The following is a 26,201-nucleotide window of genomic DNA, read 5'->3' as shown; positions in this document are numbered from 1 at the left end:
TCCTACTCCCAGAATAAAACGACAGAGTTGATGGAAGTGCCCGTCATACGTATGTATAGATTAAGGTGTGAAGCTGAGGCAGAAGCATCTCCTTTCTGTTTAGTTTCATTAATAATCTGCATATGTTTATATTTTGTCGCAAGGACGGTATTACGGTTTCATCGAGCAGAGGCCTGGTTTTGCATATTTATTGAATCCGGTTCAAAGCCTTGCTCACTGAGGATAAGCTGCACTGTAATTGCTTCCATTTTCATAGTACGTGCCCCACAAGAATTTCGGGGCAACATAGTTATTATATTTGTGAAGAAATGGGGAAGGGACATACACAGGCAGTGTCCGTCCAGTATTACAATTGAATGCATGGCATGTATCAGATCGTAATTTTTTGGCTGAGCTCTGATACCGGAGAACGAAAAAACAGATAATGTTCTTTTGCCTATTCGCCGAAAGAATCGACCGGGAACTTATTTGTGTCCAAATGTATGTGTGTTATACCTTTTAAAATAATACTGAAATATCCGTCAGAGGCGTTTCGTGAAGAGTGGGGAATTTTGATGTGTATAACAACAAGCCAATTTTTCGGGACAGCAGATACCGGAAGCCATTCCAGCTGGGGGGATGGTTCCGTCTTGACAGCGCGTTAGAACACAACATTGCTCGAGTGAGTACTTTATTCTGACACTAGAGAGAGCCGAGGAGTCATCCTTTTAACTCATGCTACGGCTACGGATTTTGGGAATCCTCGAAAATCACGGTAGAGTTCCTCGTTATGATTGGACTTCCTAGATAGTCCGCCTGTAACCAAGCATGGTGTTTAGATGCACAGTAGAAACGAAAAGGCGCCGAAAGGCACAATGATGAAAAAGGTGAAGCAGATGACTTGGGTGAAGAGCAGAATGCCGAGCTGACATATTATTTTAATGGACTAACATCATGAAATTGAAGTGGTTGCTATCGAAAGACCTGTAGATTTTGAAGAAGAAAACAGCTATTCACACAGTATTAACGCTGTTGATCACGGGACTTTGAGACAAACGACAAAGATCCGGTGATTGCTGCACCTTCAGGATAGACTGGATCAACTTCCATACCCCACTTGTGGATCAGGGGTACCTGGCATCCAAGATATTCGTGACGAAGGCAGATTCTGTTCAGAACTATTGACTCCTTTACCAAATGGTGAAAGCTACCGATTCAATTTTGCTTATCATTATGCCACGTTTAATGGAAGAAAATTTTCCCTATTCTGATGTTGACCAGGTATTCGGCGTGCCAGATCTACTTCGGTACTCGCTCTGTTTGTCTCCAAAATCAGCGAAATACGACTTGGTTTTCTTGAAAGCACGCGGTCCTCCTACCGCAATACTAAATTACAAGGATGCATAGCATCAGCGGCCTGTGCTGATCAACTGGGGGGATTGTTTACTCACATCTTTAACCCCCTCACTTCGGGAGTCTGAGTTTCCCACCTATTTCAAGCATGATTCAATTATGCCAGTGCCGAAGAAGTACGTGGTAAGTTGTCTGAATGATTATCGTCCAGTATCACTTTCTTTCACAGTCATAATTTGGTTTGAAATTTTAATGACGACACCTGTCAAACCCTGTCTGAGATGTGACGTGGATCCGTTGCATTCTGCAAACTGACACAACAGCTCCATTGGAGATGTCACTTCATTGGCTCTTCATTATCTCTGGAATATCTGGACAGCAAAGATGCATACGTCAGATGTTCCTTATCCGCTTTAGCTCGGCATTCAATACAATCATTCTCTTGAACCTAATCAATAAGCTTCTAACATTGCTCTCAATACCCTCTTGTGCAACCTGTCCTCGATTTCCTCATATACAGACCCTAGATGATTTGGATGGCAAGAGCATCTCCTCCATAATCATCATGAAGGCAGATGCATCTCACAGATATGTGCTTATCCCCCTGCGCTATTCGTTTTATACTTATGGTTGTGTTGTTAAGCACGGCTCCAATGTCAGAGTTAAGTTTGCTGAGGACACCACTGACTTAGACCCAATCAGAGGTGGTGACGAATCAGCATCTACAAGGAAGCGTGAAAATCTGGCTTAGTGGTTCCTAAAAACAACCTCTCAATCAATCTGACAAGATTTCCTGTCCAGGTCAATGTGTGTGACTATATGTATTCAAAATCTGTCATGTAGAACTTTTTACAATGTGTCAAAGGCAAATTTGCGGAGTATTGACACACATAAAGTGTTTCTGACAGGCATTTAGAATGCAAACCACCACAAGGCTTCATAGATTCTACCAATAGTGCTAATATACCTCTGGTACATAATAAACAGACAGACAAACAGACAGATAGACATACTTTATTGATCCCGAGGGAATTTGGGTTTCGTTACAGCCGGACCAACCAAGAATAGTGACGAAATATAGCAATATAAAACCATAAATAATTAAATAATAATAAGTTCATCATGCCAATTGGAAATAAAGTCCAGGACCAGCCTATTGGCTCAGGGTGTCTGACACTCCGAGGGAGCAGTTATAAAGTTTGATGGCCACAGGTAGGAATGATTTCTATGACGCTCAGTGTTACATCTTGGTGGAATGAGTCTCTGGCTGAATGTACTCCTGTGCCTAACTGGCGAATGAGTGAATATTCATGGGTTCTGCTCATCCACATCATGGTTCGACGTGTTTTGCATTCAAGGATGCTCTTCCGCTCACCACTTTTGTAATGCGTGACTATTTCAGTTGCTGTTGCCTTCCTGTCAGCTTACGCCAGGTTGGAATTTTCCTATTCCTTTGGAAGGCGTTTTTCTTTTGCCCACGGAACTGCCGGTCCGTGGATGTTTTTTTGTTGTTGTTTTGTTTTTCTCTCCATTCACTATTTTCTAAAGCCTGATGAGGATACTCTATCCATGGAATTCAATATCTTATAAACTTCAATCACATATATTTTTAGCTTACAGTGCATTGATGAAAATAATTTAAGTTTGTACAAACTCTTCGCATAGTATTTGCCCTCTAATCCATGCAGCATCCTCTTCTGCACTGTCTCCAAGGCATCCATCCTTTCAAAAATGAGGCAACGTGAACAGTGCAATACACCAAATGCGGTCTAAACAGGGATTATTAAAGCAGCCACATATCTTCCTGACTTTTAAGCTCGTTGCTTTAACTACCAAAGGAAAGCACATCTTCCTTACCACTCTGCAGCTGTGGAGTTTGACCACAGGACCTTAATTCGTCCGCCTTTAAGGGTCCTCAGCATCCATTGAATGTCCTTTTCTGCTCTAATCAATAAGGACTCTCACAATCCAGGATTTACCTTCTTCTCATTACTACCATCAGTGAGAAGGTAGAGGTACCTAAAGGCACACGCTCAATATTTTTGAAACAGATTCTTTCCCTCCGTCATCGGCTTTCTGAATGGTGCACGAACCCATGAATAATACCTCAATATTTGCTCTCTTTTACCAATAATTTATTCTTTTCTATTAGTTCTTGAAAATTTCGGTAACATGTTTATATATTGATTTGTACTGCTGCAGCAAAACAAAACATTGTGCAACATACTATTGATAATAAAGTAGTTTCAGATTCCATTATTGCAATCAAGCAAGTGCATAACATTTGGAGGTAGTGTAGCTTCCCCTTACTTCGTGGGAAAAATAAATACATATACTTTCATCTAAAATCTATTTTCTCTCTTTCTTGCCATGGTAGCCAGATAGCGTTGACTTTAGCCAGGCCTCAGGCAAGGTCTCACAGTGGGTTTCTGTGAACGTTACATCACATGGGATCCAGCGTGAGCTAATCATATATATTCTAAATTGACCTGGTGAAGGTGTCAGAAAGTGTTAACGGCAGTGGTCTGCCATAGGTTTAAGTGCCGGGTTTAGTATTTATTATTTTGTTTACGGTTTACAGAAGAGTGTTGTTAAAGCAATGGGTATGTTTATGGAGAATACAAGATTTGGTAGTGTAGACCAGAGTTAAGACAGTTATCTTACAATGGCTTAGTTGGGTACAAAATGTGCATAAGTGGAGCAAGGAAATCTAGATTCGATTTAAGTTAAATGTGAGGTACTGCAATTTGGACTGTTACAAAAGGGCAGGACCTGCATAGTATATGCTGGCGCTCTTGTGATTTGGGAGAAAATGTACATATTTCCTAGAACATCGTTGCAGAGGTAGATAGACGGCTGAAGAAGAGACGGCGTGCTTGACTTAATTTTTGAGGTGATTGATTTCAGGAGCTGGGACATCATGTTACTATAGTTGAGCTCATTTGTGAGAGCCCTCTTAGAGAATTCTGACCAGATATGTTTTTTTGTTTTATCCAAAGGGGGTTATCAGTAACAAGAAAAGAGTAGAGAAAAAGTGTAAAGGCCTTAACAGAACTGAGGGTGCTTGAATTAAGAAGAGAGTCTGGATAGGCTGGGACGTATAATTTCTCTGGTGGGTAGGAACCTGAAAGTTGACCACACGTCTACTTCTTCCAGGGTATTTGGCCGAATACATGCATGAAAAAGGTTTTGAGGGATAAGTGGAGCAAACTCAGGCAAAAGGGATGAGTTGATGTGATCGGCATGTTTTCGAGCTGTATCAGTCCATAACACCAAAGGAATAAATTTGTTTTTTGCAAGGAGGTGGTTCTACAAAAACGAAAAGAAACATAATGTTTTCTTTGCAGAGAAATTGTGTCAGTCATTGAGAGTGGAAGCGAGCATCCGATTGCATGTTATATGAAGTTGAATTCCCATTACACCCTGACCATTTTGAATGTGTCCTGAAGCGCTTTTATAACGATGTTGAGGCAAGCCAACAGGCTACTGGTCAACAAATACCTTCCATCTGGGCATATTTCAACGTTCATGGCACAATATTGAATTCTATCAATTTGTTCATTCTTTCATTTTGTATGTATTCCTGCTGGTCATTTTTTCCTGTCACTAATTGTGTTTAAAATGTTCCTATATATATTTCCTCGTGTTCTTATTAGAGAACAGTTTTAGAAAAATAAAGTTGCAGAAATGGCGATCAAGTGAGATTCATTCCTTTCGGATGGGCAGTCTGAATTTTCTGTTTAGTGTTCTTGCTGTTTTTGTTTGTAAGTTTTAATAATCTAGGTTGTGGAATTCAACATTTTCAAATTGCGGTAGCGGTTTTTACATATCTGAACGTTTCAACATCCACTCTTAAGATGTGTTCATTTACTATAAGCAGTATCAATGATTTTGCAAGTGGATATGTGTTGAGTCAGTGCAACATGGCTTCACTAAACATTACGATCATGTTACAGAATGTGCAATAAAGGAGTGTAATTCTATCACTGAATTGTGCATGAAGGCATAACCTCCGATCCTTATTTGACTACTGAGACCCGTAAGCACAATCAGTTTACATGAACATCTCTTGACTTCTGTGTTTGAGCCCTCACGCGCTCGTTGGGGACGTGGGTGAACAAATCACTCTGGATAGAATTTTAGACTGTGTGTAATGGCCACCACTAACACTGATTGCGCAAAAGTAATGAGTGGAATTAGTTCTTTATGTAAGCAGGAGATTTACACTTTAATTTGAACTACTTCTGAAGAAATAATTTCATGAAAGTCCGTGTCCCAGTAGCAAGAGGTATCGTCCCATAAGGTAAAAAGTGATAGCAAACTTGCTTTAGGTCCCTCTTAGCTCGGAAACAATTAGCTTTATTTTCCTTTTTCAGATCAGTTTTTCAGAGACACAGCATTCAGCATTGGAAGAGGAAGGAGGACAAACCATGCAAATAATAAAAACGTAAATAGATATTGCTGAGTGCATGAGCTGCAGTGTCGCCGAAAGTGAGCTAATGGCTATGGAGCAGTTCGGCGCTCACGCGAGTGAAGCCATTCACTCAGTCCTGGGATGAGAGGTGAGGAATGCTTTATAGCGTGAACATGTCGCCAAGGGGGTGTATTGGCGTTTTTAGAATTGTGAATGTGGCTGTTATACTTCGCGTCTCTTCAGATGAACGCAAAAGCAACTTTATTCGGATATGATGAAAGTTTTGCAAACAGTTATCAAGAGAACATTTCCATCTGTATTCCTAACGACATGGCAGTACACATTTTCTTTACGGCATACCTTGTTTGTCAAAACGAATTTAATATCATAGTGAAGCATTACGAAGAAAACCGATGGGTAATATGTGCATAGATTGTAAGAAGCACTTTGATAAAATTCCACTCAAGTGGCCTTCGGAAAAACATCAAATGCATTCGGTCACTTTAGTCGACGCTTTCTTCATATAAAATCCTCCTTTATCTCTCATTTATAGCCCAGAGAACAAAACTGTGCTTCCTTTTATATTTCGTCCTGTAGAACAATATGGAAACCAGATTAATGCATCAATCAATGTTTGTTTCATTGAACGGAAGTCAGCAGACGTTAATGTCATCGGGACTGAGGCAAGTGTGTGTGTGTGTGTGTGTGTGTGTGTGTGTGTGTGTGTGTGTGTGTGTGTGTGTGTGTGTGTGTGTGTGTGTGTGTGTGTGTGTGTGTGTGTGTGTGTGTGTGTGTGTGTGTGTGTGTGTGTGTGTGTGTGTAGACAGCGCAGCGTGGCGATGCGGTTCCGCGAAAACTGATACCCAAAAAAACAGTTAAATCGTTAGAACACCTGAGCGCCCCAATCTCTTCTTCCAACGCACCAGAAGGAAAGCATTGAAACTTCAACCCCCACACTTTCACGAAAAAAAAACGTCCCAGCACCTTCCACCTACCATGCATGCAAAAGAAGGGCAGCCAATAAAGACTGATTAGCAGTAAAATGGAGAGAGACGGAGATTCGCCGAGTACAGTCACTCAGGCAGCCGATCCCTCGTTCCCGATGTTATGTTCTCTCCCGCGACACTTCAACCCGTCACACAGAGCCGTGAAACCCCTCAATCCAGAAGACACGCTCGTCTTCTTGTCCGCGTCCCTGGGATTTCGAAAAGCGTCTGGTCGCTCTGAGGGTATTGTCAACAGTTTTGGGCTGCATATCTCAGAAGGGATGTGTTGTCGTTGGAGAGAGTCCAAAGGATGTTCACGGGTATGACACAGGAATTTAGAAAAATGCGGGATCATCTCATTTAAAACTAATGAATATTGGAAGGAATAGATTCCGTAGATGTGGGGAGGATATTTCTTCTGGTGGGGGTATCCAGAAGTAGAGGGCACTGCCGCAAAATTGAGGGGAACACCTTTATAACAGAGGTAAGGAGGATTTTCTTCTACAGGTAGTAAATCTGTAGAATGCTCGGGACAGACTGCGATGGAGGCCAAGTTCGAGCGTGTATTTACGATGGAATTCGATCTGTTGGCCTGAAGAAACTGCAGTGCAATCAGTGACAGGGGAGGCAAACAAGCAGGTTGTCTTTTTTCCCACCTTTTTGTGGACTCTAAACGGATTCTTGCTCTGGAACAGTCTAATCAGAGTAATAAACTGAGATAATTCTCAGAGCAGTAGCTACTTGCTATGTAAAATGACAGACCTGCAATCTGTAATATCGTTAGACTCTGTCTGGGTTGCCTCATTTAACTGATTTGAACCAGTCAGAGTGCAAATACGCGAATACACAAGGCTAGAGTGGGCAGAACCAAGAAACAGTGTTGGTTGTAGGCCTGTACAATGACCAGTAAGAAGGTGACCCTGGTAGGTCAGGTGAACTTGAGGGAATGGGTGGGAGATCGAATAGTTCAATTAATAAGCAACAGTATAAGACTCGGGAGCTCAAATACGCAGGGGCGATAGCTCTCAAGCAGGCAGAATCAAACCATCGCGGATAAGGAAGACCCCACGGACATGTGGAGATCGGGACCACGAGGAACGGCTGGCCAACGTAGACTTCTTTCCCATGTAATACCTTTTCTCTTCATGAAGGGTCACGGATTCTAGGAGGGCGCACTCGGAAACAATTTGTGAAGCCACGTGATTTTAGTTGAAACAATAGAAGTTACCTGTTTGTAAATACAGATTCTCTGCACCTCAATAATCATGATTACAAGGAGAGATTTTGTAACAGAATTGGCGTCCTATGGACACGGATCCCCCAAGTACTCTCACACAAATACACTTATCATTAATATTATATTCTGTCTTCAAATTTCACTTACCAGAATGACCGACTGCACACGTATCTGGGTGAGGTCCATTTGCCACTTCTCAGCCCAGTTCTGCATCGTTTCGAGATCATGCTTACCTATGACAACTCCCAGACTATCCAGAACACCCCCAACATTTGTGTCATCAGCAAACGTACCAGCCCGCCCGTCTACTTCTTCATCTAGGTCATTTATAAGAATTACACAGAGGATGGGCCTCAGAACAGATCCCTGCGGAACACCACTGGTCACCAAAATCCATATAGAATACAAACCACCTAAAACCAGAGTTTGCCTTCTATTGGCAAGCTAACTTGGATCCAAAGAACAAGGTCTCGATGTATAACAATCATATATAACAATCACAGCACGGAAACAGGCCATCTCGGCCCTCCTAGTCCGTGCCGAACTCTTAATCTCACCTAGTCCCACCTACCCGCACTCAGCCCATAACCTCCACTCCCTTCCTGTCCATATACCTATCCAATTTTACCTTAAATGACACAACTGAACTGGCCTCTACTACTTCTACAGGAAGCTACAGGATGTATTCCATTCATCCTTACTTTCTGAAGGAGCCTTGCATGGCGACCTTATCAAATGCCTTACTGAAATCCATATACAGTATATACACTGTTCTACCTTCATCACTAGGTTTTCTTACATCTTCAAAGAATTCAATGAGGCTCGTAAGGCACAATCTTCCCTTGACAAAACCATGCTTACTGTGCCCAATCAGATTATGTCTCTCCAAATGCTCATACATCCTGCCTTTCAACAATTTACCCACCACTGAATTCAGACTGACAAGTCTATAATTTCTTGGGTTATTTCTGCTCCCTTTCGCGACATGTGAGCAACATAAATTCTGAATTTCAACAGCTTACCCACCACTGAATTCAGACTCACGTCTATAAATTCTAGGGTTATTTCTCCTCCATTTCGTGCCAACCCTCTAATCCTCCAGAAACGATTCCGTTCCTATTAATGATGCAACGATTATCGCCAGAGGCTCAGCAATCAGCTCCCTCGTTTCCCACAGTAGCCTAGGGTACATCTCGTCCGGTCCGGGTGAGTTATCTAACGATGATTTCCAAAACCTTCTTCACATTTTATTTCATAATATCTACATGCTCAAGCTTTTCAATCCGCTGTAAATCATCCCTGTAATCGCCAAGGTTCTTTTTTCCATAGTGAATACTGAAGCAAAGTAATCATTAAGTACCTCTGCCATCTCCTCCAGTTCCATACACACTTTTCCACTGTCACAATCGATTGACCCTATTGTCTCACTCCTTATCCTCTTGCTCTTCACATACTGGTAGAATGCCTTGAGGTGATCCTTAATCCTGTCCGCCAAGGCATTCTCAGGGTCCCTTGTGTTCATGCTAATTTCAGTCTTAACCTCCTTCCTGCTAGCCTGATAGAACCATAGAAGATAGAACATTACAGCACAGAAACAGGCCTTTCAGCCTTTCTTGGCTGTGCCGCACCATTTTTCTGCCTAGTCCCACTGATATGCACCTGGACCATATCCCTCTATACACCTCTCATCCATGTACCTGTCCAAGTTTTCCTTAAATGCTAAAAGTGAGTCCGCATTTACCACTTCATCTAGCGGCTCATTCCACACTCCCACCACTCTGTGTGAAGAAGCCACCACCCCCAATGTTCCCTTTAAACATTTCCCCTTCACCCTTAACCCATCTCCTACCCTCAGTGGAAAATAATATTCTAGATCTCTATCATTAACTAGTTGTTTGAACCTTTCGACAGCTCTTCTTTTCTTCTTACCCGGATTTACAATAGTCCTTGTACACCACGGTTTCTGTACCTTACCACACTTTCTCTGTCTCATTGGAGCGTACCTATGCAGAACTCCACACATGTATCCCCTGAAAATTGCCAAATTTCTTCCGTACTTTTCCCTGAGAACATCTGTTCCTGCTTTGTAGTTTAAGCCTCCAATTTCCTGTCTGATAGCCTCATAATTCCCCTTACTCCAATTAAACGCTTTTCTAACTTGTCTGTTCTTATTCCTCTCCAATGCTATTATAAAGGAGATAGAATTATGATCACTATCTCCAAAATGCTCTCCAACTGAGATATCTGACACTTGCCCAGGTTCATTTCCTAATACTAAATCAAGTAGAGCCTCTCCTCTTGTAGGCTTATCACTGTGCCAAGAAACCTTCCTGACCATTCCTAATAAATTCCACCCCAGGAATGAACCGTAGGCTCGTTCAAGCGCGGTACTTTGCCTCTAGCCCCGGCGAGAGAGGCAACTTACTGGCGCTCGCTTCAGTGAGGAGACTGGACTTGTTCTGGCGATGTAACTTGGCTCGCTCCGGCGATGTGACTTGGTTCGCTCCGGCGATGTGACTTGGCTCGCTCCGGCGATGTGACTTGGCTCGCTGTTGCTTCGGTAACATCTGGTGCCGATCTCGCGCCGAGAATCTGTAAGACGGACATTGTATTCTGCTGGTTCCACTGAGAATCAAGTGCCTTTATATACAGAACCCAAGAAACACGTGGAAACAATGAATGAAAGGAACATAGGGAGTCCACGGTCCCGATCGTGACACAAAGGAAATTTAAAGGGAACCAGGGAATAACTGATTAGCACCGTGACACTTATTTCTTATTGACCCCCTGAACTTTATATTTCATGTAATATTTAATTAAGGCCATTTTAGTTGCCTCTGCTGCTTATTTAAAGCTTCCCAGTCTTTAAAGTTCCGGCTAATTTTTTTCAACATTATATACCCTCTCTTTTCTTTTTATGTGTCGTTAACTTCCCTTGTCAGCCATGGTTACTTTATCTTCCCTTTAGAATACTACTTCATCTTTGAATGTCTCTCTCCAGCGGCTTCTAAGTTGTTCCTAGAAACTCGCAACCATTGCTATTCTGTCGTCATTCCTGATAATGTTCCCTTCTAATCAGCTTTGGCCAGCTCATCTCTCATGCCTGCATAATACTTTTTACTCAGTTGTCATAACGATACTTCTGATTTTATTTTCTCCCTCTTAAAATGCAAGGTGAATTGTAACCTCTCGTGGTCACTTCCTCTCAAGTGTTTGTTTACCTTCAACTCCCTAATGAAATCTGGTCCATTACAAAACATCCTATGCAGAACTACCTCTCCACTTGTGAGGTCAATCTCAAGCTGCTCTAAAACATCATCCCGCCGGCATTGTACAGACTACCTCCTTTGGAATCTGGCAATTACCTGACATTCTCCATTTACCTGCACATTGAATTACCCAATGACCATCATAAAATTGCCATTTTCACATGCCGTTCCAATCTTCTGTTGTAGTTTACGTCCTACATCATGGCTTGTGTTCGGAAGACGATACATAATTCCCATCAGTTCTTTTTTTTCAACTTTTGTAGCCTTTTAAAAAAATCTTACAAACAAGCATTGAGACCTGTTTTCTGATCTGGGTGTCAGATATGGGATGTCTGGGTGATTTCCAGCACCTCCCCCCCCCCCCCCCCCCCCCAGGTGACCACATCTGCGCCAGATGCATCGAACCGCAGCTATATAGAGTTCGAGTTAGGGAACTGCAGCTGTAGCTCGATTAAATTGGGGTTGTTTGGGAGAGTGAGGTGGTGATAGACTGGAGCTATAGGCACGTAGTCACGCCCGGGATAGAGGAGCCAGACAAGTAGGATACCGTCAGGATAGGGAAGTGAGGGTGTCAGGTAGTGGAGAGCACCACCTCTGTGGCTGTCCCTCTAACAATAAGTACTCCATTTTGAGTGCTGATGTGGGGACGACCCAACTGGGCGAAGCAACAGTGGCCTTGCATCTGAAACTGACTCTCGCCCACTGGCTTAGAAGGGTAGGGAACAGAAGAGGATGGCAGCGGTAATCAGGGATTCTGTAGTTAAGGGGACAGATGCGTGACACTGTGGGCGCGAAAAAGAAACAAAGACGGTAGTTTGCCTCCCAGGTGTCAGGGTTCTTGATGTTTCTGAGCGTGTCCACATTGTCCTGAAATGGGAAGGTGAGCAGCCAGATGTCGTGATACATATTGGTACCAATGGCATAAGCAGAAAAACGGTGGTGGTCCTCAAAGCAGAATACAGTGAGTTCGGAAGGAAACTGAGGTGCAGGACCTTAAAGGTCGTAATCTCGGTTTTCCTGCCTGTGCCACGCGACAGGGTGTATAGGAATAGAATGAGGTGGAGGATAAATTCGTCGTTGAAGAACTGGAACAGTGGACAAAAAATCAGATCTTTGGTTCATTAGGTCTTCTTTTGGGTCAGGTGTGACCTGTACAAAAAGGATGGGTTACACTTGACTCCAAGGGGGACCAATAACCTGGCGGGGAGGTTTGCTAATGCGATTGGGGAGGATATAAACTAGATTTGCAGGGTGGAAGGAAACAAAGTGAAGAGGCAGAGGATGGGGTGTTTAAAGCACAGGTAGAGACAACTTGTAAGACCATAAGATCATAAGATTTAGCAGCAGAGGAGGGAATTCGGCCGATTGAGTCTGCTTCGCACACAATCATGGCCTGATCCAATTTTTCCAGGTATCCCCTGCCTCTCCCCATACATGTTCATGCCCCAGCTAATCAAGAACCTATCTCTGCATTAAATACACCCAATGACTTGGGCTTCATAGCCGCTCATGGCAACAAATTCCACATATTTACCACTCTCTGACACTCTCTGACTAAAGTAAATTCTCCACTTTTCTGTTCTAAATGGAGGTCCTTCATTTCTGCAATCGTGCCCTTTTGCTCTAGACTCTAGTGCCATGGGAAATAATCTTGCCATATCTAATCTGTTCAGGTTTTTTAACATTCGAAATGTTTTTTATGAGATCCCGCCCCCCCCCCCCCCCACCCAATTCTTCTGAAATCCAGGGAATGCAGCCCAAGAGCTGCCAGGCGTTACGCATATGGTAACCCTTTCATTCCTGGAATCATTCTCGTGAATGTTCTCTGAACCATCTCCGATGTCATTATATCCTTTCGAAAATAAGGAGCCTAAAACGGTACGCAATACTGCAAGTCCAAGGAGTCTATGAAGGAGGATCGGCAGATGTTAGAGCAAAGATGTACTCAGCCTGATGGTTTGAGATGTGTCTATTTTAATGCAAGTGGTATTATAAACAAGGCGGATGAACCTACATCGTGGATCAGTAAGTGGAAATATGACGTTGTGGTAATTACAGAGATTTGAATGCTTCAGGAGCAGGAATGGCTACTGAATGTGCCAGGCTTCAAAAGAAACAGAGAGGCAGGCAAAAGAATTAGGGGTTGACATTGCTGATTAGGGATATCGTCACGGCTGTAGAAAAGGTGAAAGCCGCGGAAGGATGGGCTGCTGAGTCAGTGTGGGTGGAGTACAGAAACAGGACAGGGGAAATAACTCTATTGGGTGATTTTTTATAAACCTCCAACCCCAGTAGTATTAGGAATATCGAGAAGCAGATAGTGAGGCAGATTCTGGAACGGAAAATAATTTATGGTTGTAATGTTAAATTTCCTAATGTTGATTGGCATCTGTTTAGCGCAAGGGATTTAGATGGGGTGGCATTTGTTAGTTGTGCTTAGGAAGATTTCCTGACACATTATGTAGATATGCCAACTAGAGGAGAGGCTGAACTTGATCTGGTATTGGGAAATCAACCTGATCATGGGTCAGATCACTTATTTACCATAGCGCGGGAGAGGGATAGGACAATTTGGGAAAACATTTAACTGGGGTACTGGAAATATGATGCTATTAGGCAGGAACTTGGGAGCATAAATTGACAGAAGATGTTCTCAAAATCAAGTGCACTGCAGAAATGAGGCAAATTTTCAGGGGGCATTTGCATAGAGTTCTGCATATGTATGTTCCATTGAGGCAGGGAAATGGTGGTAGCATTAAACACCAATGGTGAACGCAGGATGTATGAAATATAGTTACCAAGAAAAGAAAACGTACAAAAGTTTCAAGCCACTAGGTACGGTTAGAGCTCTGGAAAAATGCAAGGCTACCAGGAAGGAGTTTAAGAATGGAATTCGGAGAGCCATAAGGCGCCGTGAGAAAGCCTTAGCGGGCCTGATTAAAGAAAACTCCAAGGCATTCTACAAGTATGTGAGGAGCAAGAGGATCAAGAGTGTGAGAATAGGACCAATCAGGTGCGATAGTAGAAACGTGTGCATGGAGCCGGAGTATGGAGTGGAGGCACTTAATGAATACTTTGCTTCAGAATTCACCAGGGATAAAGAATTGGCAATTCTGGGGATGACTTACAGCGGACTGAAATGCTTTGGCATGTTGATATTAAGAAAGATGATGTGCTGGATCTTTAGAAAATCATTAAGTTAGATAAGTCATTTGAAACGGATGAGATATACCCAGGCTACTTGGGAGTCGTAGGCAGAGATTCCTGAGTCTCTTGCAATGATCTTTGCGTCATAAATAGCTTTGGAAGAAGTGCCCGAAGATTGGAGGTTTGCAAATGTTGTTCCCTTGTTCAAGGAAGGGAGTAAACTTAATCCAGGAAATTATAGACCAGTGAGTCGGACTTCAGTGGTGGCACGTTGTTGGAGAAGATCCTGCGAGGCAAGACATAATCTGATTAGGGATAGTCAGCATGGCTTTGTCGAAAACGGGTCATGCCTTAAGAGTCTGACTGAGTTATTTGAGGATGTAACAAAACAATTGATAAAGGTAATGTAGTGTATATGGATTTCTGTAAGGCATTTGATAACGTTCCCTATGCAAAGCTTCTTCAGAAAGTAAGGAGGCATGGGATCCAATGAGATCTTGCTTTGTGGATCCAGAATTGGCTTGCCCCAAAAGGCAAAGAGTGGTTGTAAATTGTTCTAATTCTGCATGGAATTCGGTGACCAGAGTGTTCTGAAGGAATCTGTTCTGAAACTCCTCCTTTTTGTGATTCTTAAAAAAAATGATGTGGATGAAAAAGTGGAAGGGTGGGTTAGTTGGTTTGCTGATGACAGAAAGGTTGGGGTGGTGTGGATTGCCTGGAGGGTTGTCAGTGGTTACAGCGGGACGTCGATAGAATGCAGAACTAGGCTGAGAAGTGGCAGATGGACTTCAACCGGTTAAGTGTGAGGTGTTTCGTTTTGGTGAGTCCAGTTTGAAAACAGGATGTAATATTAATGGTAAGACTCTTGGCTGTGTGGAGGATCTGTGAGATCTTGGGGTCCGTGTCCTTGGACATTCAAAGCTCTTGCACAGATTGACAATGTTGTTAAGAAAGCGTATTATGTGTTGACATTCATCAACCTTGGGAGTGAGTTCAATAGCTATGAGGTAATGCTACAGTGTAGAAGACCTTGATTAGATCCCACTTGGAGTGCTGTGTTCAGTTCTGGTCACCTCACAACAGGAAGGATGCGGATAGTATAGCGAGAGTGGAGAAGAAATTTACAAGGGCGTTGCCTGGATTGGAAGGTGTGATCTATGAGAATAGGTTGAGTGAACTTGGGCTTTTCTCCTTGGAGCGTCAGAGGATCAGAAATGCCTGATAGAGGTGTATAACATGATGAGGGACATTGATCGCGTGGATAGCCAGATGCTTTTTCCCAGGGTAGAAATGGTTAACACAAGTGAGTATAGTTTTAAGCCGCTTGGAAATAGGTACCGAGGCGCTGTCAGGGGTAGGATTTTCACACAGTGAGTGGTGGGTGGGTGCGTGGAATGCACTGCCAGTGGCGGTAGTGGAAGTGGATACAAAAGTATCATTTATGTGCCTGTTAGATATGTACACGGAGCATCGAAAAATAGACGGCTACACTCTAGAGAAATTTGAGGCTGGTTCTAGAGTAGGTTGCATTGTTGGACCAACATTGTGGGCGAAGGGCATGTAATGTGCTGTAGACTTCTATGCTTTATGTTTTATGTTCTATGAAACAATGCTCACTTTCACATAGTTTATCAATAGTCTTCAGGTACCCCCAAAACTTCAAACTTAATAATGGATTCCAACACGTACCCAACCACTGAAAAGTTCTATAATTTCGTTTATTTTGCCTTCCCCCCTTCTCAAAGAGTGGAGTAGTTTTTGCATCCTTGATGGCCTCCGGGACAATCCCAGAATCAAATGAGTGTTGAAAGTTTATGATCAAAGCATCCGTTGTCTCTTCAGTTATCTCTCTCAGGACTCTGGAAAGTATTCCATCTGTTCCAGGTGTCTTATTCAACTTAAGACATTTGGGTTTGCCTAATTTTTTCATTTGCAATTGCAAATCCACTCATCCTGCTCCCTGACAGTCACAGACCTCTGGAACACTGCCACCGCCATTAACATTGACGAAGGTTGCAGTTTACCTATTGCATTCATCTACCATTTCTTTGCCCCCCCCCCCATTCCTACCTCATCACCTCATGTTCCAGTGATCGAATATCAGCTTTCACCTCACTTTTACTTTTTACAGAACCGAAAAAAAAACTTTTGGTATCCTGCTTCATATCAGTCGCTAGTCTGCTATCATTTTTCATCTGTTCCTTTCTTATGGCGTTTCTCGTTGCATTTTCTTGGATTTTAAAAGCCTCCCAAGCATCTAAATTCACCTCACCTTTGCTACGTTATATGCCTTTTCCTTGGCTTTTATGCAGTCCTTAGCTTCCCTTGTCGGCTATAGATGACTGATCCGACCATTTGAGAACGTTTTCCTCTGTGGGGCATATCTATCCTGCGCCCTCTGAACTATTCCCAGAATCTTCAGCCATATCTGCTCTTCCGTCCTTCAGGCCAGTATCCTCCACTAATCCATCCAAGGAAGTTCCTCTCTCATGCCTTTCCAATTCTCTTTCTTCCTTTGCGATACTGATACAGTAACGTGCTTCTCCCTCTCAGTAAGGTGTATGAATGAAAATTATATTATGACGCTGCCTCCTATTGTTTCTTTTAGTAAAAACTCCCTAATAATTTCTGGGTAATTACACAACACCCAACCTAAGACAGGCTTTCCCCAAGTAGGCTCAAGCACAAACTAATCTAAAAAGCCATCTTGTAGCCAATCATTAATTCGCTCTCTTGCGATCCGAAACCAACCTGGTTTTCCCAATCCTTTTGCATTTTGAAGCCCCCTATTACAATGCGTAATTACTCTTATTACATCCCTTTTCCAGCTCCCTTTGCAGTCCCAGCCCCACATCAAGGAAGCAATTTGGAGGCCTATGTATGCTACCCATAATTGATTTTTACCCGTGCATTTTCTTAGCTTTATCCACAATGATTAAACGCTTTTCGACCCTCTATAACCTCTTTCTAAAGATGTAAGTCTATATCTTAAAATAGAGCCATTTGCCAAGGCCTATGCTTTCTTGCCTCTCCTTTCGATAAAAAGTATATCCTTTGATGTTAAACTCCCAACTATGGTCTTTATTTAGTCCCGACTCAGTGACGCCCACAATATCATATCGACCAATCTCTAATTGCGCCATGAGATACTCCACCATAGTGCCAATGTTGCTCACATTTAAATACCTCACCTGCATTCCTGAATTCTCACTTTCGAATTTTGCATCTGGGATACAATTTAACTATTTGCTCTGTCTGCATTTGTACCGGGTCATTGGCATGGCATTCCTTACATTCATGTTACATCAACCATCTGCTTGTAAATATGCTGGCTCATCCTCAGCTCTGTCATATTGGGCCCCTTTCCCCTACCATATTAATTTAAACCATACCCAGCATCGCTAGTATGTTTGCCTGCAGGGATATTGGTCCCCCTCAGATTCAGATGCAACCTGTCCATTTTGTGCAAGTCACAGCTATCCCAGAAAAGGTCCCGATTACCCAGAAATCTGAAAACCCCGAACGTGCTCCAATTCTTCTAACACGCATTTATCTGTCACGTTGTTCTATTCCTATCCTCGCTGTCGCATGGCACAGGCAGTAATTTCGGGATTACTGCCTTGAGGTCCTGTTTCTCAGCTTCCTTCCTATCTCCTTGCATTCTTTTTTTTTCTTCAGAATGTCCTCCATTTTTCGACGTATATTGCTGGTATGAATATGTATCGCGACTTCTGTTTGCTGACCCTCCCTTTTCAGGATATTGTGGACGTGTTCAGAAACATCGCGGATCCTGGCACCTGTAAGGCAAACTGCCATCTGCATTTCCCTTTCACGTCAACAGAATCGTCTGTCTGTCCCGCGGAATATGGAGTCTCCATTGCGGCTGCCATTCTCTTCTGTTCCCTACCGTTCTCAGAAGGCCACACGCTGTACCAGAGCCACGGCTGCTATTGCTTCCCCAGCTAGGTCTCCCCTCTCCGAACCGTACCAAAAATGTGGTACATACTGTTGAGGGGTCGGCCATAGGTTTGCTCACCACTATCGGACGTTCTCCCTTCCCTCTCCTGACAGTCAATACTTTCCCTGTCTCCAGTAGACTACCTCGTTGTAGCTCCTGTCGATCACTGTTTCACTTTCACTAACAAACAGATGATCATCGAGCTACAACTCCAGTTCCCTAAGACGGTCTATAAAGAGCTGTATCTTAATACATCATGTGCATATGTGGCTATCGAGGTGGCTGGAAATCGCACATCTGAATCACAGATCAGGTCTGTTGACAGACACCGATACTGTGAAGATTTAAATAAGAAATAAGTAATGAACTTGCCTACTTACCTGGCCATCACCTGTTTTCACTGAAATCTTGTTGACTGTTTGGCTCAGTACTTCGCCCCAGACTACTCCGATAACGACCGCTCCGCTAGGCGGTAGAGAGAGGGAGTTTTAAAAGTTATTCGCCGGACCTACGCGTCTGTGCAGTATTCCACTCAACGTCTCCCGCCGAAAAAAATCTTCCTGGTTTTTTAACGCTTTTCACCTGACGTTCGCAGGAACGCTTCTGTTGCGTCTGCACAGTACCCCAATCAATTACAATTAGGCAACACCGCAATATATATGCAATTATCAAAAAGCCGCAGTATTACACACCACTAAAATAGTTTGAGGTCTTTCCAATTGAGATATGAGTGGACTTGGCTATTTCCGTGTCTCAGGTTTTAACAGCTTGAGTTGAGAATAATCAATAACAATGCACTCCAGATGAAATGAGAAAAGACATTTAAGTAAAACTTATTACATTACTGCCCTTAACCGGGATTATCAGACTCCAAAACAAGTATAATTGCAAGCATATTGTCATATTCCTTCTTGAAATATTGGATCCGAGTGAATATAAAGGACGTGTTAAACGTTAGGCCAAAAATCATTCTAAACGCTGGTGTTCTGATTAACGGAGAATAATGTTGAGAAGAATACTGAATGGATCATTTTATCAACAACTACATTTTATGGTTGTACACCTTAAAATATTTAGAATTGCTGCTCAGCTTTAAGAACTGCAGTTGCAATTGTTGAAAAAAACTGCTTGTGTCGCTGTCTACCAATGAGAAGCTCAAGTCCACGGATAGATCTATTGCCCCTCCCAGACCTCAAATAAAAGGACAGAGTCGAAGAAAGCAGACGGTTATTGAGTGCGTTTAGACTAGGAAGTCAAGTTGAGGCAGAAAATAATCTCCTGTCTGTTTAGATTCGGGTTTATATGCATGCGTTGTGCATTTTGCAGTAAGGACGGTGTAATTAATCGAGGCCTGGTTTTGTAAATTAATTGAATGCGGAACAATGGCGAACGCATTCAGGTTAAGCCTCTCTGCAATTGCATCCTTTGTTATCGTGTGTGCCCCCGGTCGAATTTCCGGGCAAATTAGATACTCGATTGCCGAGGAAATGGAAAAAGGGACATTTGTTGGGAATATCGCTCACGATTTGGGACTGAATGTACGACAGTTCTCCGCTCGCAAATTTCGACTCAGCTCTGATGACGGAGGCCGGTACATGAAGGTTAGTTTAGAAAATGCGGTTTTGTCTATTCATGAAAGAATTGACCGGGAACGTCTTTGTGGGCAATCGGATATGTGCAGTATACCCTTTGAAATAATACTCGAAAATCCCTTGGAGGTGCATCGCGGGGAGCTAGTGATTTCTGATGTGAATGACAACTCGCCTACATTCCGGGATAGCAGTATTCCGTTGCAGATATCTGAAGTCATTCCTCCTGGAGTGCGCTTCCGTCTCGAGAGCGCGGAAGACCCCGACATTGGAATAAATACAGTGGCCGACTACGCAGTCAGTTCGAGTGAGTACTTTAGGCTTGAGACACGGAGAACCGAGGAGGGTATTATAATTGCCGAGCTGGTGTTAGAGAAATCCTTGGACCGAGAGTTGCAGTCATCCTTTCAGTTAGTGCTTACGGCTACGGACGGAGGGATCCCTCAAAGAACCGGAACAGCTCAGATTCTCATTACTGTACTAGACTTTAATGATAATCCACCTGTATTCGAGCATGATGTTTACAGGAACAGCATAAAGGAAAATGCACCACAAGGTACTGTAGTGACGATAGTTAACGCAACGGATTTGGACGAAGGGCTCAATGCTAAATTGTTATATTCTTTTAGTGGAATATCCTCACAAAGAGTGCATGGGGTGTTCAGTTTGGTTCCGGAAACTGGGGAGATTCTAGTTGAAGGGCCTTTAGATTTTGAAGAAACAAACAGCTATTCACTCGATATTCAAGCTGTTGATCACGGGAGTCCTGCGATTACCGGACATTCCAAAGTACTGATTAAAGTTATTGACGTCAACGACAACGCACCAGAGATAAAAGTGAAGACATTGACAAACCATATCCCAGAAAATGCTCCACCAGGAACTTTAATCACATTGATTGATGTTATTGATCGTGATTCTGGAGAGAACGGTCAAGTGCGCTGCGAAATACAACAGAACGTCCCGTTTCTGTTGCAAACATCATCCAATCATTATAAATTAATTACAAGTGAAATGTTGGACCGTGAAACGATGTCTGAGTATAGACTATTTGTATCAGCCTGGGATTTGGGGTCACCTCCACTGTCAACGAATAAAACCATCCATATTGCAGTTACTGATGTAAATGATAACGCCCCACGTTTCGCCGATCTGTCCTACAACGTATACCTGACTGAAAATAATGCACCTCGCTCATCGATCTTCACATTAACTGCGTCTGATCCTGACCTGGAACAGAATTCCTATGTTTCTTACTCTATTCTGGAGAATCATATCCAAAACCCGCCAGTGTCCACGTACTTCAGCATTAACTCTATGAACGGTACTATTTACACAATGCGCTCCTTTGATTATGAGGAACTCAAAAGCTTTCAGATCTATGTTCAAGCCCGTGACGCTGGAGTGCCCCCGCTGAGCAGTACCGCAACAGTTAACGTGATCATCCTGGATCAAAATGACAACGTTCCAGTAATTGTTTCACCTTCTGGACAGGGTGGCTCATCGCCCATGACGCTCTTGCCCCAATCAGCGGGCCAAGGGTACCTAGTGTCTAAGATATTGGCTACAGATGCAGATTCTGGTCAGAACGCGCGACTCGTTTACCAAATGGTGAAAACTACAGATCCCAGTTTGTTTATCCTTGGCAAGACTACTGGCGAAATCAGAACTGCGCGGAATATCTTGGAGTCGGATCTTATCACTCAAACTTTGGACATTCTGGTAAAAGACAACGGGCAGCCAAATCTATCCAGCACGGTTAAGATTCACATTACAATTTTGCAGAACAGCACCGATACTGTCACCGAAAGTAATATTTCAGTAGGAAGACCCGAGTATTCCTCCGACCTAAACCTATATTTATTGGTTATTTTCAGTTGCACTTCCATTGTCTTTCTTCTCATAATCATTCTGCTGATTGGCATCAAATGTAAACAGGACAGAAATATCACCCAAGAGTTTACTTCCACCAGTTATTGTTACAAACCTGGAAATATGCATGACACGATTAATCGAAGATCTGTCATGGAGGAAACTTTACGCTATCCTGGTACTGATCAAGTAGTCCGTGTGCCAGGACTGCCACAGTACTCAGTCTGTTTGTCTCCAGAATCAGCAAAGAGCGATTTCCTGTTCTTGAAGCCATGCGGCCCTCCCACCTCTCAGGCTCAAGAATAAATTACAGGGACGTGTAACATCAACTCATGCCCAGTGTATGTGCGCTTACTTTTGTTAAATTCTGCAATGTGGTTTATTGCAGTAAAATATATCAGAAAATATTCCCTCTTTGCAATTGTTGTCTTTCAGCTGAGGAGGAATACAGTTGCTACAATAATCAAAAATAAACTTTCCTGTAATCTAGTGGTATGAAATTGGCATCTGTTATCTCTAAAGAGAATCTTACTAACTGCCACTGAATGTTGTTAACAAATTGTTTGTGATTGGGTCTGTTATGCATACGCATCTTGGGGCCAGGTTTCAAATATGCGCTTGAATTGTGATATTTAATAACTGAGTTATAAAGATACTGTATGTGGACGCATTAAAATGCATTCCCGAGAAATGATTTAATTTCACAGTTCAACAATAGAGCCAAAAATGCATAAATGTGATCTGAAATGTAAACAATATACTGTAGGCACTCAGCATGTCAGATTGTTCCTGTGAGTCAAAAACAGCAGTTTTATTTATTTCAAATCCGGAGCCGCTGGTCAGACTAGTTACAATAACAAATAACTTAGTTAAAATATCAGAGAATGCGAGGACACGATGGATGGAACCAAGTCTATGTTTGATATTGTTCGTGCAATTGAGTAAACATAAAAGGAATCGTAGGATTTAAGTTGAAGTATATTGTTTTCTTTTGTTCCGTAATATGCAACTTTAACAGCAAGGGTTTGTGATATGGCAGCATTCGCAAAAGAGATCCATTCTCAAACAGGTTTCATCCCTTCTCCTATATAAAAAAAGTATAAGGACAATCTCGATGCTTCTTGCATCCCACTCTATTGTGTATCAAAGTGATTGGAATTTACGAGTAGCAGCAAGATTTCGTTACCCAAGCTTCTTTGGTTCTTTCAAATTATGTCCACTTTCGACTTCTACTTTGTTATTCTGTCCCCTACAACGACTTCTGCATCTTTGGCATGATCCAATGAATGGAATGTGATGCAAATCTATACCTTGCTCCTGTCAAACGATCTCTTTTTTTTTCAAGAAGCATTCAAGAAGCAATGCAAATCTTCGAAGTTACGTTTAAAGCATATTAAAAGGATCAATTCCCATAGCCAGATACAGCGTTTACCTGTAAATTGCGGGGGGGGGGGGGGGGGGGGAGGGAGGGGGGGAGAGAAGCTAGCGAAGAAATTATCGGACCTCGCGAAGATATTTCTGTCCTTTTTATCCGGTGTGATGCATCAGAAGCTAGCTAACATTGTACGAAGAGCAAACCAGCGATCTGGACACCAGTGATCCTAACATCACTGGTGAATGTATTTGCGAGCGGGGTTTCTGACAGAAAGAGTCTACCAGCACTTGGAATGGAAATGTTTTAATGAAATGGTTAGCATGACTTTGCGCGTGTGAATTTGCGTCGCGCAAGTTGGAGTGAGCTTTTTGAAAAGGTGAAGCTTGACGAAGACTTTATCTGCATAAATTTAAATAAGGTCCTTGGCAAGGATGCGCACGGTTAAATCATGGTGACGTTTTCAACATGATTGGTCATGCCCAAGTGGAAGGAGACGAAGTGTGGTATTGCAAGGTTTTTACTCAGTTTGGGAGCTGAGACTGGTGGTGTGCCTCAGAACTCAGTGTTGAGTTAATTGTATTTTTTTGTTATAAGTATTAATTGGTTGCACGAAAACATTGTTAATACAATCAGTATTAACAGTTGTAGGTAGAGATCCCCCTCCCGTCACAATTTATTATTTATTATTTTCCTTCCTCCGATTTGCTGATATTAACAGTAACGGTGCTCAGTTGTGGGATATGGGAATACAGGGAGACATCCAATGTCTCTAACGACTGTAGCTTCTAACACACCTTGTTAAAGAGTTGGAACTTGAAATGGATGAACTTTGGATCTTACAGGTGGCTGAGGGGTGACAGAAGGGGTACAGATAAATGTAGTCTGCAGATTTTCGCTTGTTTGTGGTTAGATACGAATATTGACGGGGTTCTGCAAAGTGAGTTCTGCAAGGTGCTAAGTTAAAGGGTATGAACTCCAGGGTTGTGATCTCAGGATATCTACTCGTGCTACGATTTAGGAAGGCCAGAACTAGGAAGATTATATAGTTTAATATGTGGGTAAAGAGTTCGTGCAGGAGGAAAGACATAAGGTAATGCATAAAAGCATAAACGTATGTTTTATCATTGGGCTCTCTTCAGGGGAATGTGGGATCTGAAGAGAGGAGACGGTTGTCACTTGCACTGAAAGGGGACTAATATCGTAGCGGAAAAGTTTGCGCATGCTGCACGGCGAAGTTTAAAGTAGACTTCAGGATCATGAATAGTGTGCCGGAACAGATAGTGAGGTTGATGAGAGAGATATTGTTCAGCCCTCAGATAGTCAGGACCAAAACAAGTTGAGTATGTTGCGACTAAGTTCCTTAACTATGAAAGAAGTATCATAGGGAAGGCTGATGAGTTCAGAGCATGGATGACTACCTGGAATTATGATGTTGTAGCCATTATTGAGACATGATTGTAGGAGATGCAGGAATGGCAGCTCAATATTCCGGTGTTCAGTTGTTTTAGGTATGACAGAGTGGAAAGGATTAAAGGAAGAGGGCGGCGTTATTAGTCAGGGAAATATCACAGCCGTTCTCAATCATGATAGACTGTGCTTAGGGAAGCTTCCTTAATCTGTACGTAGAAGTCTCAACGAGAGAATGTGCGATTCTTGAGCTGCTATTAAGGAATGAGACAGGACAGGTAACAGTAGTTTGTGCAGGAGAACACTTCGCATGTACAGTTCATGATGCCGTTAGCTTCAAACTAAATATGCAGCCAAAAGATAGGTATGCTCCAAGTGCAGCATGGAGTAAAAGAATTGCTCCAGGAATATAAAGAATGTTAAAAGAATCTTAAGGAAGACATTAGAAAAGCTTAAAGAAGATATGAGGTTGCTTTGGCAAGTAAGGTGAAAATAAATCCAAAGGGATTCTACAGTTATAATAATAGCAAAAGGATAGCGAGTGATAAAATTGGGTCCCTAGAGAATCAGAGTGGACAGCTATGTGTGGAGCCAAAAGAGATGGGTGAGATTTTGAACAATTTCTTTTCTTCAGTATTCACTGAGGAGAAGGATATTGAATTGTGAAAGGTAAGGGAAACAAGTAGGGTAGGTATGGAAGCTATAATGATTAAAGAAGAGGAAATACTGGTGCTTTTAAAGAATATAAAAGTGGATAAGTGTCCGGGTCCTGACAGGATACTCTCTAGAACCTTGAGCGAAGTTAGTGTAGAAATAGCAGAGGCTCTGACAGAAATAGTTCAAATGTCATTAGAAACGGGGATGGTGCCGGAAGATTGGTGTATTGCTCATGTGGTTCCATTGTTTAAAAAGGGTTCTAAGAGTAAACCTAGCAATTATCATCCTGTAAGTTTGACGTCAGTGATGGGTAAATTAACGGAAAGTATTCTTCGAGATGGTATATATAATTATCTGGATAGACAGGGTCTGATAGGGAACAGTGAACATGGATTTGTGCGTGGAAGGTCATGTTTGACAAATCTTATTGAATTTTTTGAAGAGGTTGTTAGGAAGGTTGACGAGGGTAAAGCAGTGGATGTTGTCTATATGGGCTTCAGTAAGGCCTTTGAAAAGGTTCCACGCGGGAGGTTAGCTAGGAAGGTTCAATCGTTAGGTATTAATATTGAAGTAGTAAAATGGATTCAACAGTGGCTGGATGGGAGATGCCAGAGAGAAGTGGTGGGTAACTGTTCGTCAGGTTGGAGGCCGGTGTCCAGTGGTTTGCCTCAGGGATCGGTATTGGGTCTAATGTTGTTTGTCATATACATTAAAGATCTGGATGATGGGGTGGTAAATTGGATTAGTAAGTATGGAGATAATACTAAGATAGGTGGCGTTCTGGATAAAAGTAGGTTTTCAAAGCTTGAGGAGAGATTTAGGCCAGTTAGAAGAGTGGGCTGAAAGATGGCAGATGGAGTGTAATGCTGACAACTGTGAGGTGCTACATTTTGGTAGGACTAATCAAAATAGGACATACATGGTAAATGGTAGGGCATCGAGGAATGCAGTAGAACAA

At 42.5% G+C, this 26,201-nt stretch overlaps 1 protein-coding gene across 1 annotated transcript; it reads left to right on the top strand.

Annotated features, from left to right (window-relative positions):
• Positions 1-19,558: 19,558 nt before the first annotated feature.
• Positions 19,559-22,702, top strand: LOC140739257 (protocadherin gamma-C5-like). Its single transcript, XM_073067400.1, has one exon. It carries the CDS (start codon positions 19,726-19,728, stop codon positions 22,108-22,110), a length of 2,385 nt encoding a protein of 794 aa, XP_072923501.1. The 5' UTR covers positions 19,559-19,725; the 3' UTR covers positions 22,111-22,702.
• Positions 22,703-26,201: the final 3,499 nt, after the last annotated feature.

The sequence above is a fragment of the Hemitrygon akajei genome, chromosome 15 (genome assembly GCF_048418815.1).
Source record: "Hemitrygon akajei chromosome 15, sHemAka1.3, whole genome shotgun sequence".
In the NCBI taxonomy this organism is placed as follows: Eukaryota; Metazoa; Chordata; class Chondrichthyes; order Myliobatiformes; family Dasyatidae; genus Hemitrygon; species Hemitrygon akajei.
This window is presented reverse-complemented; position numbering and strand designations above follow the sequence as displayed.